Below are 13,158 nucleotides of genomic sequence, written 5' to 3'. Positions count from 1 at the left end.
TGTCTCTCTTTCTCCCTCTCCCTGTCTCTCTTTCTCCCTCTCCCTGTCTCTCTCTCTCCATCCATCCATCCATCCATCCATCCATACCAGCGGAACAAGACCAAGCAAAGGTGTGAAATCAATTAGGCATGTAATGAAGCAGCAGCAGTAGCATCAGTGAAGACAGGCTTCAGAGAGGTGACCTCTGGGTCTCTGTAGATTTAATGGACGCTGAATCTGATCAATAGATAGACAGTCCCTTGGAAATATCGGGTTGTATTACATCGGTATAGATATGGATTCATACTGGTGTAGTCTTTACTGCAAGTAGTCACAAACGGTTCCCTAAAATGTCTTAAATGCAACCCCTATTTCAGTTATGAAGACAGAATGTGTAAGGCACCATCTAGAGGCTGCGTAAAGTACTAAATACATATTGTGATAAACTGATATTTTACCGCAAATAAATTATTTTATCCATCTGCAATACTCAGGGAGAACATGTGCGAACCCTAGCGGAACAACAATCATTTAATCCATGCAGGCTATTTTTTGGATTAAATTTACTATACAGAATTAGCTAATCCAATACGGCAACGTTATATTTGAATGCACTTTTGTTATGCCATCTGGGAGGAACTGTTTTGCTCTTGTCTCAATTTCTACACCCGGACCTTTTTACGGACGCACTGGTGAACTCCGTAGCCTATTTCTTCACGCCATTGTAATATTAGTTTATTTTCAGACTTTGGAAACACTTTGTTAGGGTTCCTATCTCAGTTATCAGGTTGGTGTTGAAGCTACTGGGAACCAGGTGGTGTGATAAGAGAACGAGACTGACCTAATAACTGCGGACATCATGTCAACCGACTCCTGGGCCCAGGCTGTGGACGAGCAAGAAGCCGCGGCGGAATCGGTAACGTTAAGCGCCAGCCGAACTGCTCTTTGGCGAAGTGGTTTTTTTTGTCGGGTCATTTGGGCCTATGCTTCGGCTGGTTAACGTTAACTATGGATTCTGTTCAAAAAGTAGCAAATGACATGAATTAACTAGTTAAATAGTTGACCGATATTGCAATCAATCCACAGTACATGCATGACCCCCTCGACCGTATTATCGTTCACATCATAATGACTACTGTAACTAGCTAGTTTGGCTAACGTCAGTTAGCTAATTAACTAGTCAAGTTATCAAACGTTAGTTAACGTTACTTTGCTAACTTGGCTAGCCAGATCAGCTAACTGTTAATAGTTTTCATTGCATTGTATGCACGTTCTCTGTTACATACAATTATATCTCGTTAGCTTTAACCCGATTTAATGTATTTCTTGTCACGACTTTGGACGTGGTAAAGAAATGGCATCTGTCCAGAGAGGGAGATCCTAACATGTTCACCCACTCCAATTTGTGCAGCACATGGACATCCTAAAACCATATTATGCTTGTTTATATTTCCTAGATTGGTAGCCTACAAATCAAAGACAAGCCCGAGGAAAATGGTAAGAGAAGTTATCCCATGTTGCCTATTTTATAAACAGGCTATGTGGTTTAGCATAACACATGATCTGAAGGATTACAACTTACATTTGTGAATCAGTTCTTGTTAACTAGTTTGGGTGAAAACAAAATGTTTAATTGAAAAAATGTGTCAACTTGTTCTGAGATACCACAGGCTAACAAATACCATATGGTACCCTCAGGTACTGCCAGCGCTGCATTGGAGACGACAACAACAACAACAACAACGACGACAAACACAGCAGCCGCCAGCGCTACAACGCCTGCAAAGACCGGAGGAGGAGAGGGAGACAAAACAGGGGAGGAGGATGATAAAGGTGTTTACTATCAGGCAAACAACACAACATGGGATGACCACAGTGGTGGAGACAGTAAAACAGTGTCTGTCTTGAGTAAAAGTAAAGATATCTTACTAGGAAATGACTCAAGTGAAAGTCACCCAGTAAAATACTACCTGAGTAAAAGTCAAAGTATTTGGTTTTGAAATATACTTAAGTATCAAAAGTAAATTGAATTGATCTAATATACTTAAGCATTACATAGAGCCATGACTACATAGAACTCTATTCCACAGTACTAGATAGAGCCATGACTACATGGAACTCTATTCCACAGTACTACATAGAGCCATGACTACATGGAACTGTATTCCACAGTACTACATAGAGCCATGACTACATGGAACTCTATTCCACAGTACTACATAGAGCCATGACTACATGGAACTCTATTCCACAGTACTACATAGAGCCATGACTACATGGAACTCTATTCCACAGTACTACATAGAGCCATGACTACATGGAACTCTATTCCACAGTACTACATAGAGCCATGACTACATGGAACTCTATTCCACAGTACTACATAGAGCCATGACTACATGGAACTCTATTCCACAGTACTACATAGAGCCATGACTACATAGAACTCATGACTACATAGAGCCATGAACTAGAACTCTATTCCACAGTACTAGATAGAGCCATTACTACATGAACTCTATTCCACAGTACATAGAATGACTACATGGAACTCTATTCCACAGTACTAGATAGAGCCATGACCATGACTACATAGAGCCATGAACATGGAACTATTCCACAGTACTAGATAGAGCCATTACTACATGGAACTCTATTCCACAGTACTACATAGAGCCATGACTATATGGAACTCTATTCCACAGTACTACATAGAGCCATGACTACATGGAACTCTATTCCACAGTACATAGAGCCATGACTACAGAACTCTATTGTACTACATAGAGCCATGAACATGGAACTCTATTTCACAGTACTAGATAGAGCCATGACTACATGGAACTCTATTCCCCAGTACTACATAGAGCCATGACTACATGGAACTCTATTCCACAGTACTAGATAGAGCCATGACTACATGGAACTCTATTCCACAGTACTACATAGAGCCATGACTACATGGAACTCTATTCCACAGTACTACATAGAGCCATGACTACATGGAACTCTATTCCACAGTACTACATAGAGCCATGACTACATGGAACTCTATTCCACAGTACTACATAGAGCCATGACTACATGGAACTCTATTCCACAGTACTACATAGAGCCATGACTACATGGAACTCTATTCCACAGTACTACATAGAGCCATGACTACATGGAACTCTATTCCACAGTACTACATAGAGCCATGACTACATGGAACTCTATTCCACAGTACTACATAGAGCCATGACTACATGGAACTCTATTCCACAGTACTACATAGAGACATGAACATGGAACTCTATTCCACAGTACTACATAGAGCCATGACTACATAGAACTCTATTCCACAGTACTACATAGAGACATGACTACATAGAACTCTATTCCACAGTACTACATAGAGCCATGACTACATGGAACTCTATTCCACAGTACTACATAGAGCCATGACTACATAGAACTCTATTCCACAGTACTAGATAGAGCCATGACTACATGGAACTCTATTCCACAGTACTACATAGAGCCATGACTACATAGAACTCTATTCCACAGTACTAGATAGAGCCATGACTACATGGAACTCTATTCCACAGTACTACATAGAGCCATGACTACATAGAACTCTATTCCACAGTACTAGATAGAGCCATGACTACATAGAACTCTATTCCACAGTACTACATAGAGCCATGACTACATGGAACTCTATTCCACAGTACTACATAGAGCCATGACTACATAGAACTCTATTCCACAGTACTACATAGAGCCATGACTACATGGAACTCTATTCCACAGTACTACATAGAGCCATGACTACATGGAACTCTATTCCACAGTACTACATAGAGCCATGACTACATGGAACTCTATTCCACAGTTACATAGAGCCATGACTACATGGAACTCTATTCCACAGTACTACATAGAGCCATGACTACATGGAACTCTATTCCACAGTACTACATAGAGCCATGACTACATGGAACTCTATTCCACAGTACTAGATAGAGCCATGACTACATGGAACTCTATTCCACAGTACTAGATAGAGCCATGACTACATGGAACTCTATTCCACAGTACTACATAGAGCCATGACTACATGGAACTCTATTCCACAGTACTAGATAGAGCCATGACTACATGGAACTCTATTCCACAGTACTACATAGAGCCATGACTACATGGAACTCTATTCCACAGTACTACATAGAGCCATGACTACATAGAACTCTATTCCACAGTACTAGATAGAGCCATGACTACATGGAACTCTATTCCACAGTACTAGATAGAGCCATGACTACATGGAACTCTATTCCACAGTACATGGAACATGGAACTCTATTCCACAGTACTAGATAGAGCCATGACTACATGGAACTCTATTCCACAGTACTACATAGAGCCATGACTACATGGAACTCTATTCCACAGTACTAGATAGAGCCATTACTACATGGAACTCTATTCCACAGTACTACATAGAGCCATGACTACATGGAACTCTATTCCACAGTACTACATAGAGCCATGACTACATGGAACTCTATTCCACAGTACTACATAGAGCCATGACTATATAGAACTCTATTCCACATCAATTAACTGACGCAAGCAGTAAAATTAGATTTTTAAAAACACCTTATGGAACAGGGGACTGTGAAGCAACACAAACATTGGCACAGATGCACACACACACACACACACACACGAGATAACATACGCACTATACATACACATGGATTTAGTACTATATGTGGTAGTGGTGGAGTAGGGGCCTGAGGGTGCACACTGTGTTGTGAAATCTGTGAATGTATTGTAATGTTTTAAAATGGTATAAACTGCCTTAATTTTGACACCAGGAAGAATAGCTGCTGCTTTGGCGAATGGGGATCCATAATAAATACAAATGTGACTGTTTTCAGATGACAAGGCGGCACAGTCGTTATTGAATAAGTTGATACGCAGTAATCTAGTGAACACAACCAATCAAGTAGAAGTTCTACAGAGGGATCCCAACTCTCCACTTTACTCTGTCAAATCCTTCGAGGAACTACGGCTGTAAGTTCTATGTCCTGTCTATAAATTCTATGAGCTGTCTATGAGCTGTCTATGAGCTGTCTATGAGCTGTCTATGAGCTGTCTATGAATTGTTAAGAGTGCCCAAGGTGGTATGAATGTTGTTGAACTAAAATGACAAGTTTTGAACAGAATCTGTGTTGCTGTTGACACATGTAATGTGCTCTGGGCCCCTGGCTTTGTGTCCATGTCTTTATTTTGTTTTGAATTAAAAAAATGTCCCCTTAATACTCCTGTTTCCCTCCCTGTCCCCACAGTAAACCTCAGCTGCTCCAGGGAGTGTACGCCATGGGCTTCAACCGACCCTCCAAAATCCAAGAGAACGCATTACCCATGATGCTCGCTGAACCGTGAGTTTACAGAGAGCTTCAGTCAATCGCTCATTTCAGACACTTCCAGATGCCTGATACCTCTTCGTCAGTCACACACATCTCTCAGCTTTTTGTATCAAGTTAATATTAATTTCCTGAATCCCAAACTGGTTGACAGACTAGAGATGATTAGTTTTGTTTGGACAGAAGGCTTATAGACATAAGATATGCTGTGTAGAGTCTACCTCTCTGTAATACCCAACATCCTCTCTGTCTGGTCTTGCTCTTCTCCATTTAAACTGATATCAAACTGTTCCATTGATCTGATTGGCCATTAAACAGTTTTACCAGATCATCAAGCTTGGTCTTTCTTGTCTCCTTCTCTCTGTTGATCTGACCTGTGCTCTCGTGGCTACCAGCCCACAGAACCTGATAGCCCAGTCTCAGTCAGGGACAGGGAAGACTGCTGCCTTTGTCCTGGCCATGCTCAGTCATGTTGATCCCAACAACAAGTTCCCACAGGTGAGTTGAGCCCTGACCCTTGACCTCTCAGGGTCAATTTCATTAGGGTACACTGTCTGCTTGCTTGTTTTTTTTGTACCGGGTCCAGGTAGGACCTTTTACATGTTTTGTGCCTAATGGCATGTTTAGGTAATCAGCAGGTGAGATGGTATGTAACACCTTCCTCTCTCCTCTCCCAGGCTCTGTCTCTCCTCTCCCAGGCTCTGTCTCTCCTCTCCCAGGCTCTGTCTCTCCTACCTATGAGCTATATAACACCTCTCTCTCTCTCCTCTCCCAGGCTCTGTCTCTCCTACCTATGAGCTATATAACACCTCTCTCTCTCTCCTCTCCCAGGCTCTGTCTGTCCTACCTATGAGCTATATAACACCTCTCTCTCCTCTCCCAGGCTCTGTCTCTCCTCTCCCAGGCTCTCTGTGTCTCCTACCTATGAGCTATATAACACCTCTCTCTCTCTCCTCTCCCAGGCTCTCTGTGTCTCCTACCTATGAGCTCCCAGGCTCTGTCTTACCACCTGAGCTCTCTCTCTCCTCTCCCAGGCTCTCTCTCCTCTCCCAGGCTCTCTCTCTCCTCCCGGGCTCTCTCTCTCTCCTCTCCCGGGCTCTCTCTCCTCTCCCGGGCTCCTCTCCCGGTCTCTCTCCTCTCCCGGGCTCTCTCTCTCCTCTCCCGGGCTCTCTCTCTCCTCTCCCGGGCTCTCTCTCTCCTCTCCCGGGCTCTCTCTCTCCTACCTATGAGCTATATAACACCTCTCTCTCTCTCCTCTCCCAGGCTCTGTCTCTACTACCTATGAGCTATATAACACCTCTCTCCTCTCCCAGGCTCTGTCTCTCCTACCTATGAGCTATATAACACCTCTCTCTCTCCTTTCCCAGGCTCTGTCTCTCCTCTCCCAGGCTCTGTCTCTCCTCTCCCAGGCTCTGTCTCTCCTACCTATGAGCTATATAACACCTCTCTCTCTTCTCCCAGGCTCTGTCTCTCCTACCTATGAGCTATATAACACCCCTCTCTCTCTCCTCTCCCAGGCTCTGTCTCACCTACCTATGAGCTATATAACACCTCTCTCTCTCTCCTCTCCCAGGCTCTCTGTGTGTCTCCTACCTATGAGCTATATAACACCTCTCTCTCCTCTCCCAGGCTCTTTGTGTGTCTCCTACCTATGAGCTGGCCCTGCAGACAGGAAAGGTCATTGAGCAGATGGGGAAGCACTACTCAGAGGTCAAACTAGTTTACGCCATCAGAGGAAACAAACGTAAGTCTACTACGGAGTCCTTTTTAAAGTTTCAACCGATTTGACTGTATTTCAAACAGAGTGTGAAACACTGGTATGACTGTTTTATCACAATGAGCTGACCAGGTTAATCATCCACCACAGTTGTTGTAACTGTGGTGAACAGGACCATGTGAAAAGGGGAATGTTCTCTCTTCTTCTCTCCCCAGTGCAGAGAGGTACCCAGCTCCAGGAGCAGGTTGTGATAGGGACGCCAGGCACCATGCTGGACTGGTGTCTGAAGTTCAAGTTCATCGACCCCAAGAAGATCAAAGTGTTTGTCCTGGACGAAGCTGACGTCATGATCGCTACACAGGGTCATCAGGACCAGAGTATACGCATTCAGAGGTAAACACATTGACCCCTTAGCCAACTTCCCGAAACACAGAGAGAGAAGACTAAAAGTTATAAAAACCCACCCACAACAATGGCCGCCTTTTCTCCCTCTCAGGATGCTACCCAAACAGTGCCAGATGCTGCTGTTCTCTGCCACGTTTGAGGAGACGGTGTGGAACTTTGCCCAGCGCATCGTCCCAGACCCCAACATCATCAAGCTGAAACGGGAGGAGGAGACGCTGGACACCATCAAGCAGTACTACGTCCTCTGTAACAGCAAAGAGGAGAAGTTCATGGCCCTCTGCAACATCTACGGAGCCATCACCATCGCTCAGGCCATGATCTTCTGTCATGTGAGTTATTCCCCTTAATAAGTTGTTTGGTAAAGGGGATTTGTATATCGGTGAGTGCACACTGTGTTACTTAGCCACAGATAAGTGTTGAGGAAATGTTTCATTCCCAACTGTCAAGAGTTAAATCTGATATAATGTTAATGTGCTTCTACACCTGCATTGCTTGCTGTTTGGGGTTTTAGGCTGGGTTTCTGTACAGCACTTTGAGATATCAGCTGATGGATGAAGGGCTATATAAATAAAATGTGATTGATTGAATGGATGTAAACAGCATGGCAAGATGAGAAGATGTTGCCTGATTCCTATTTAATCATCTCAGATCTACACTAGGAGCTACGGGAGATGTTTCCAGTGGCTCGGGGGTGGATTGGGGATGTGGTGTTTCTCTCTGTGTACTTTATCCTTCTTGTCTCTCTTTCCCGCTCAGACCAGGAAAACGGCGGGGTGGTTGGCAGGTGAGCTGTCCCGGGAGGGCCACCAGGTGGCGCTGCTCAGTGGGGAGATGCAGGTGGAGCAGAGAGCTGCTGTCATCGACCGCTTCCGAGACGGAAAGGAGAAGGTCCTGGTCACCACCAACGTCTGTGCCAGAGGTAACTCAACCAATCAAACTATTGGTCTTTTATTTAAAGGCCCAGTGTGTAGTGTTTCCACATGGTTTTGATCGTGTTTGTTAATGGTATACCTATTGATCCTTGAGGAGTTTTAAGTTAAGGAGAGGGTCCTTTTTACCTCGTGATGCAAAAGTAACTGTTCAACTCTTCTTCACATGCACGTGGACTGATGACATTTATATTAATACACTAGTCTTCAGTGAATTATTTTTAGTGTTCTTCACCGGGGTAATTATTGGATATGTTGTATACTCATTTTATGTTTGGTCTGTCCATCCACCTCTTCCAATCTGACCATTTTAACACTCCCTCCAGGTATTGACGTGGAGCAGGTTTCCGTGGTGATAAACTTTGACCTGCCAGTGGACAGAGACGGTAACCCGGACAACGAGACGTACCTGCATCGGATTGGCCGCACGGGTCGTTTTGGGAAGCGGGGATTGGCCATCAACATGGTGGACAGCAGGTTCAGCATGAACGTCCTAAACAAGATCCAGGATCACTTCAGTAAGTCAGGATATCTGAATAAATCAGTTATTTATTGACCTTTCAAATCAAATTTGCTACCTGCCAAATGATTTTCAAACTTTGAGGTCTGTTTTCCCGGACAAGGATCAAGCCTAGTATGGACTAGAAAAGCACTTTCCATGGAGATTCTTCTTTGGGCTTGCTTTTTGGTCCAGGACTAGGCTAAGTCATGTCCGAAAAACCGTCCCCAGCAGTGTGACAGTCTTAACGATGACCTCATCCTCACTAATCATCCACAGATAAGAAGATCGAGAAGCTGGACACTGACGATCTGGATGAGATAGAGAAAATCGCCGGCTGAAAAGGGTTCAGAACCACATGACTTCTCTAGTCCCCCTCCCTCTTCCTGCTTCGCCCAGACCCCCCTCTCGGACTGTTATTATAGTGTCTTTCATTTTTAAAATGTAGTGTTGGAGAGAAGAGCAAAGCCACAAACACAGCTATAATGTTTACATGTGGTTTAATGACTCTCATATGTTTTTATAAGTCTCTGAAACATTCCCGTCTCACTCTTTGTACTTCTTAATGAATAAAGTTTATAGTTAATGAGTAAAGCTTATAATATTGGCTAACATTTTTCATTTGTATATGTGCATTGTAATGCTGTCATGGTGGCAGGCTTAGACTGCAATGGCTTATGGAAAACCTTTTTAAATTATGCCAAATGAAATGTTACTACTGCCACTATCTTCCTTGTTCATGCAGTTATTTTGGTGGAATGGAAACGAGCCCTCTCATTTTATATAAAGATATTTTTGTTTAACCCAGTCCCTGAATGAAATCTCAAGGAGAGAATACAGCATAATTAGGAAAATAAACTTAATATTTTAGTTATCATTTGTGAATGTTTTGCAATGAATACAATTCTGATGAGTAGTACAAAGAGTGAAATAGACTTGTTTTGAGCAGTCTTTGTTTTTAAAAATCATAGTTACTTTGAGATGGTGATGGTTAGAGGTCAGGGGTTCATGCGAACTTGTATCAACCTTTCTGTGTGCCACTATAGTAGTGCAGTGTTCAAGTCACATGACATCCGATTTGTTCGTTTTCAGGATTTTCCCTCAAAGGGGGATATGGAGAGAACGTAACTTTTGCTACATGTTTTGACCAATAAAGTACAGGTACATTAAACTATATAAATGTGTAATTTAGAAATTCAACCATGCATCATCTCAACCTCCAAATGTTTTGTTTTTATTGATTAGGAAACGACACAGACCTCGATACATTGTTTCTTAAATCCTCTCACAGTGGAACTGGTGTCATTGTTACATATGTTATCGTTCATATCTGATTGACCATGTACCTGGAGACTCACCTGTCAATATATTAGCTATTGGTCTGATGTTTATTAACCCACACAGATGTCCCCATCTCTGAATCTGGAGGGAGAAGTTTGACTTTCTGCTCACAACATTGTGTTTTAATTGAAAACTCCACCCAAAAAATGTATATTTTGCTAGTTGTTTCATTAGTCCATTGATAATGTAGTCCCAAAATATGTCAGCAATGAAGGTTTCAAGATGTACTTAAATAATACAGCCAGTATGAACTATTTGTCATCATACCGGCTCTATTTATGCATTTGGATATTTATACATCTTAACTTGATTGCTGAAATGCTAAATGTTTTAGGACTACATCACTAATGAATCAAATACCAAAATGGAGGCTGCTTTAATAGACATTTAGTAAAATGTCATGAACTCATTACGATTGTGAGGGGCTGCAAAGAAATACGGGAAAAAAAAACAACCTCAAGATTGAATTACCCAGCAATGCCTTGCTCAAGGGCATTTTCTGTCAAAAATATTGATATTTATTTTCAACGATATTATTGGCTCAATATTCTGAGTTATGACTTGAAATGTCATCTTTGACATATGGCCACCTCACCCCGAGTGGAGAATGTGTGATTTGAAGCTAAATGCTTATGTGACTAAACATGCCTATAAGACTCACTGTGAGACAGTTTCAGTCTTAAACCTGTACTTAAAAGCATTTTCAATTGAGATTCTCCATTGAGTGTGTTTTGTAGTCCAGCATTAGGCTTGATTTGTGTCTGAGAAACCACCCGTGTGTGTTTATTAAGTACTGAGATGCATGGACAACCGGATACATATTCAAAACTTATATTTACACTACTTGCTACATTAGGCCAAAGAAATCTGAATGAAAAGTGTGGCTGAGTGATTGATTTATAGTCACCTAAAAGCATTCCTTACCAACTGAAATGTTTAAACACCTACAGCTTCTCTGCATTATAGTGAATGAACATTTAACGGGTGACTTTTCAAAACGACCTGTATTTGGAGAACTTTTAGAGGTGTCCTTGATATAATGACACAGCTGTTTGTTTTGAATGAGGCTGGAGTTCTGTTTGAGTCTATCCTCTACAGAACCTCACTTTACTGTTCAGAACTTCACTTTCTACTGTTCTGTTTACTGTTCAGAACGGTTTAATTAACTTTTAACTGTTCAGTGCTGTTAGCTAACTGTTTGTGGGACTTCTCTTGGCAAGTCACAGTGAATATCTGAGTGTATGTTATTGAATGGGGAAAATGCAGCCAATTTTTGAGAATCACTGATGTTACATTGAATAACATGTTATTGTTCTGTTGGTCAGGGAAATGTGTATATATGCAGTTAGATTTGGACATTTGGATGTATACTTATGAGTGTTCTGAGTGCTTTGGCCCACTATTTACCAGTCTGTACACAACACTCCTACCAAACTGTTGTTTTGGTCTAAAAAAAAAACCAAGTTACCAATTTCCCCAATTATTAATAAAAAGTTAAATCAAGATTTAAAGTTAGGGTTGAATGTTAGTATGTCTTCATCTACACCTTGGTGTGTGTGTCATGGGGGGTGGATGAATGAAGAGACTTTCCAGAAACATTTCTGGCATCAAAATGTGTCAAGGCGTTGTTAGCTTTTCTTTCCCCTTCTGGTCATACAGAGAGATGATATGTATCCTACTGTAGTGGGCCCAGATCAGACTAGTGTCTGACTGTTGTAGATAGACACAACAAGCTATAAGTACAGCTGATGTGGGTGTTATCTGAGACGCAGCAGGGAGAACAAGACGGGCAGCCTCACAGCTTAACTTGACTTCCTCCTTGGACCCCAACCACAGTTGAGTGATTATGTACAGTACCAGTCAAACGTTTGGACACACATTCAAGGGTTTTTCTTTATTTGGACTATTTTCATCATTGTAGAATAATAGTGGAAATATCAAAACCATTAAATAACACATGGCGTAACCAAAAAGTGTTCAACAAATCAAGATATATTTTATGTTTGAGATTCTTAAAAGGATCCACCCATTGCTTTGACAGCTTTGCACCCTCTTGGTATTCTCTCAACCAGCTTCACCTGGAATGCTTTTCCATCACTTTTGAAAGAGTTCCCACATATGCTGAGCACTTGTTGGCTGCTTTTCCTTCACTCTCCGGTCCGACTCATCTCAATTGGATTGAGGTTGGGTGATTGTGGAGGCCAGGTCATCTGATGCAGCACCATCACTCTCCTTGGTCAAATAGCCCTTACACAGCTTGGAGATGTGTTGGGTCACACAAAATGATTGTCCCATTAAGCCCAAACCAGATTGGATGGCGTATCGCTGCAGAATGCTGTGGTAGCCATGCTGGTTAAGTTTACCTTGAGTACTAAATAAATCACTTGACAGTGTCACCAGCAAAGCACCCCCACGTCATAACACCTCCTCCTCCATGCTTCACGGTGGGAAATATACACATGCGGAGATCATCTGTTCACCCACACTGCTTCTCACAAAGACACAGCGGTTGAACAAAAAATGACAGATTTGGACTCATCAGGCCAAAGGACAGATTTCTACAGATCTAATGTCCTTTGCTCGTTTCTTGGCCCAAGAAAGCCTCTTGTTCTTATTGGTGTCCTTTAATATGTGTTTTATATTTTATAAATTTGCAAACATTTCTAAAAACCTGTTTCTGTTTTGTCATCGGGTATTGTGTATAGATTGATGAGGGAAAAAATGATTTAATCCATTTTAGAATAAGGCTGTAAAGTAACAAAATGTGGAAAATTGAAGGGGTCTGAATACTTTCCTAAAGCCCTGTATAACACACTGTATGTATACCTTTACTCTATCACTCAAGTGTGGTTGGATTCTATGCAGTGG

General features: G+C 42.1%; 1 protein-coding gene across 1 annotated transcript; it reads left to right on the top strand.

Annotated features, from left to right (window-relative positions):
- The first annotated feature begins 629 nt into the window (after positions 1 to 629).
- On the top strand, positions 630 to 11,801 carry LOC118373682 (ATP-dependent RNA helicase DDX19A-like). The gene is made up of 12 exons (XM_035759881.2): positions 630 to 895; positions 1,437 to 1,476; positions 1,678 to 1,812; positions 4,911 to 5,046; positions 5,322 to 5,414; positions 5,795 to 5,897; positions 7,029 to 7,143; positions 7,332 to 7,509; positions 7,613 to 7,850; positions 8,278 to 8,440; positions 8,777 to 8,968; positions 9,229 to 11,801. The coding sequence occupies exons 1-12, from the start codon at positions 839 to 841 to the stop codon at positions 9,288 to 9,290; spliced, it is 1,512 nt and encodes a 503-aa protein (XP_035615774.1). The 5' UTR covers positions 630 to 838; the 3' UTR covers positions 9,291 to 11,801.
- Positions 11,802 to 13,158: the final 1,357 nt, after the last annotated feature.

Source organism: Oncorhynchus keta, chromosome 10 (genome assembly GCF_023373465.1).
Source record: "Oncorhynchus keta strain PuntledgeMale-10-30-2019 chromosome 10, Oket_V2, whole genome shotgun sequence".
NCBI classification, from domain to species: Eukaryota; Metazoa; Chordata; class Actinopteri; order Salmoniformes; family Salmonidae; genus Oncorhynchus; species Oncorhynchus keta.
Note: the sequence above shows the minus strand (reverse complement) of the source record. Positions and strands in the feature narration are given on the sequence as shown.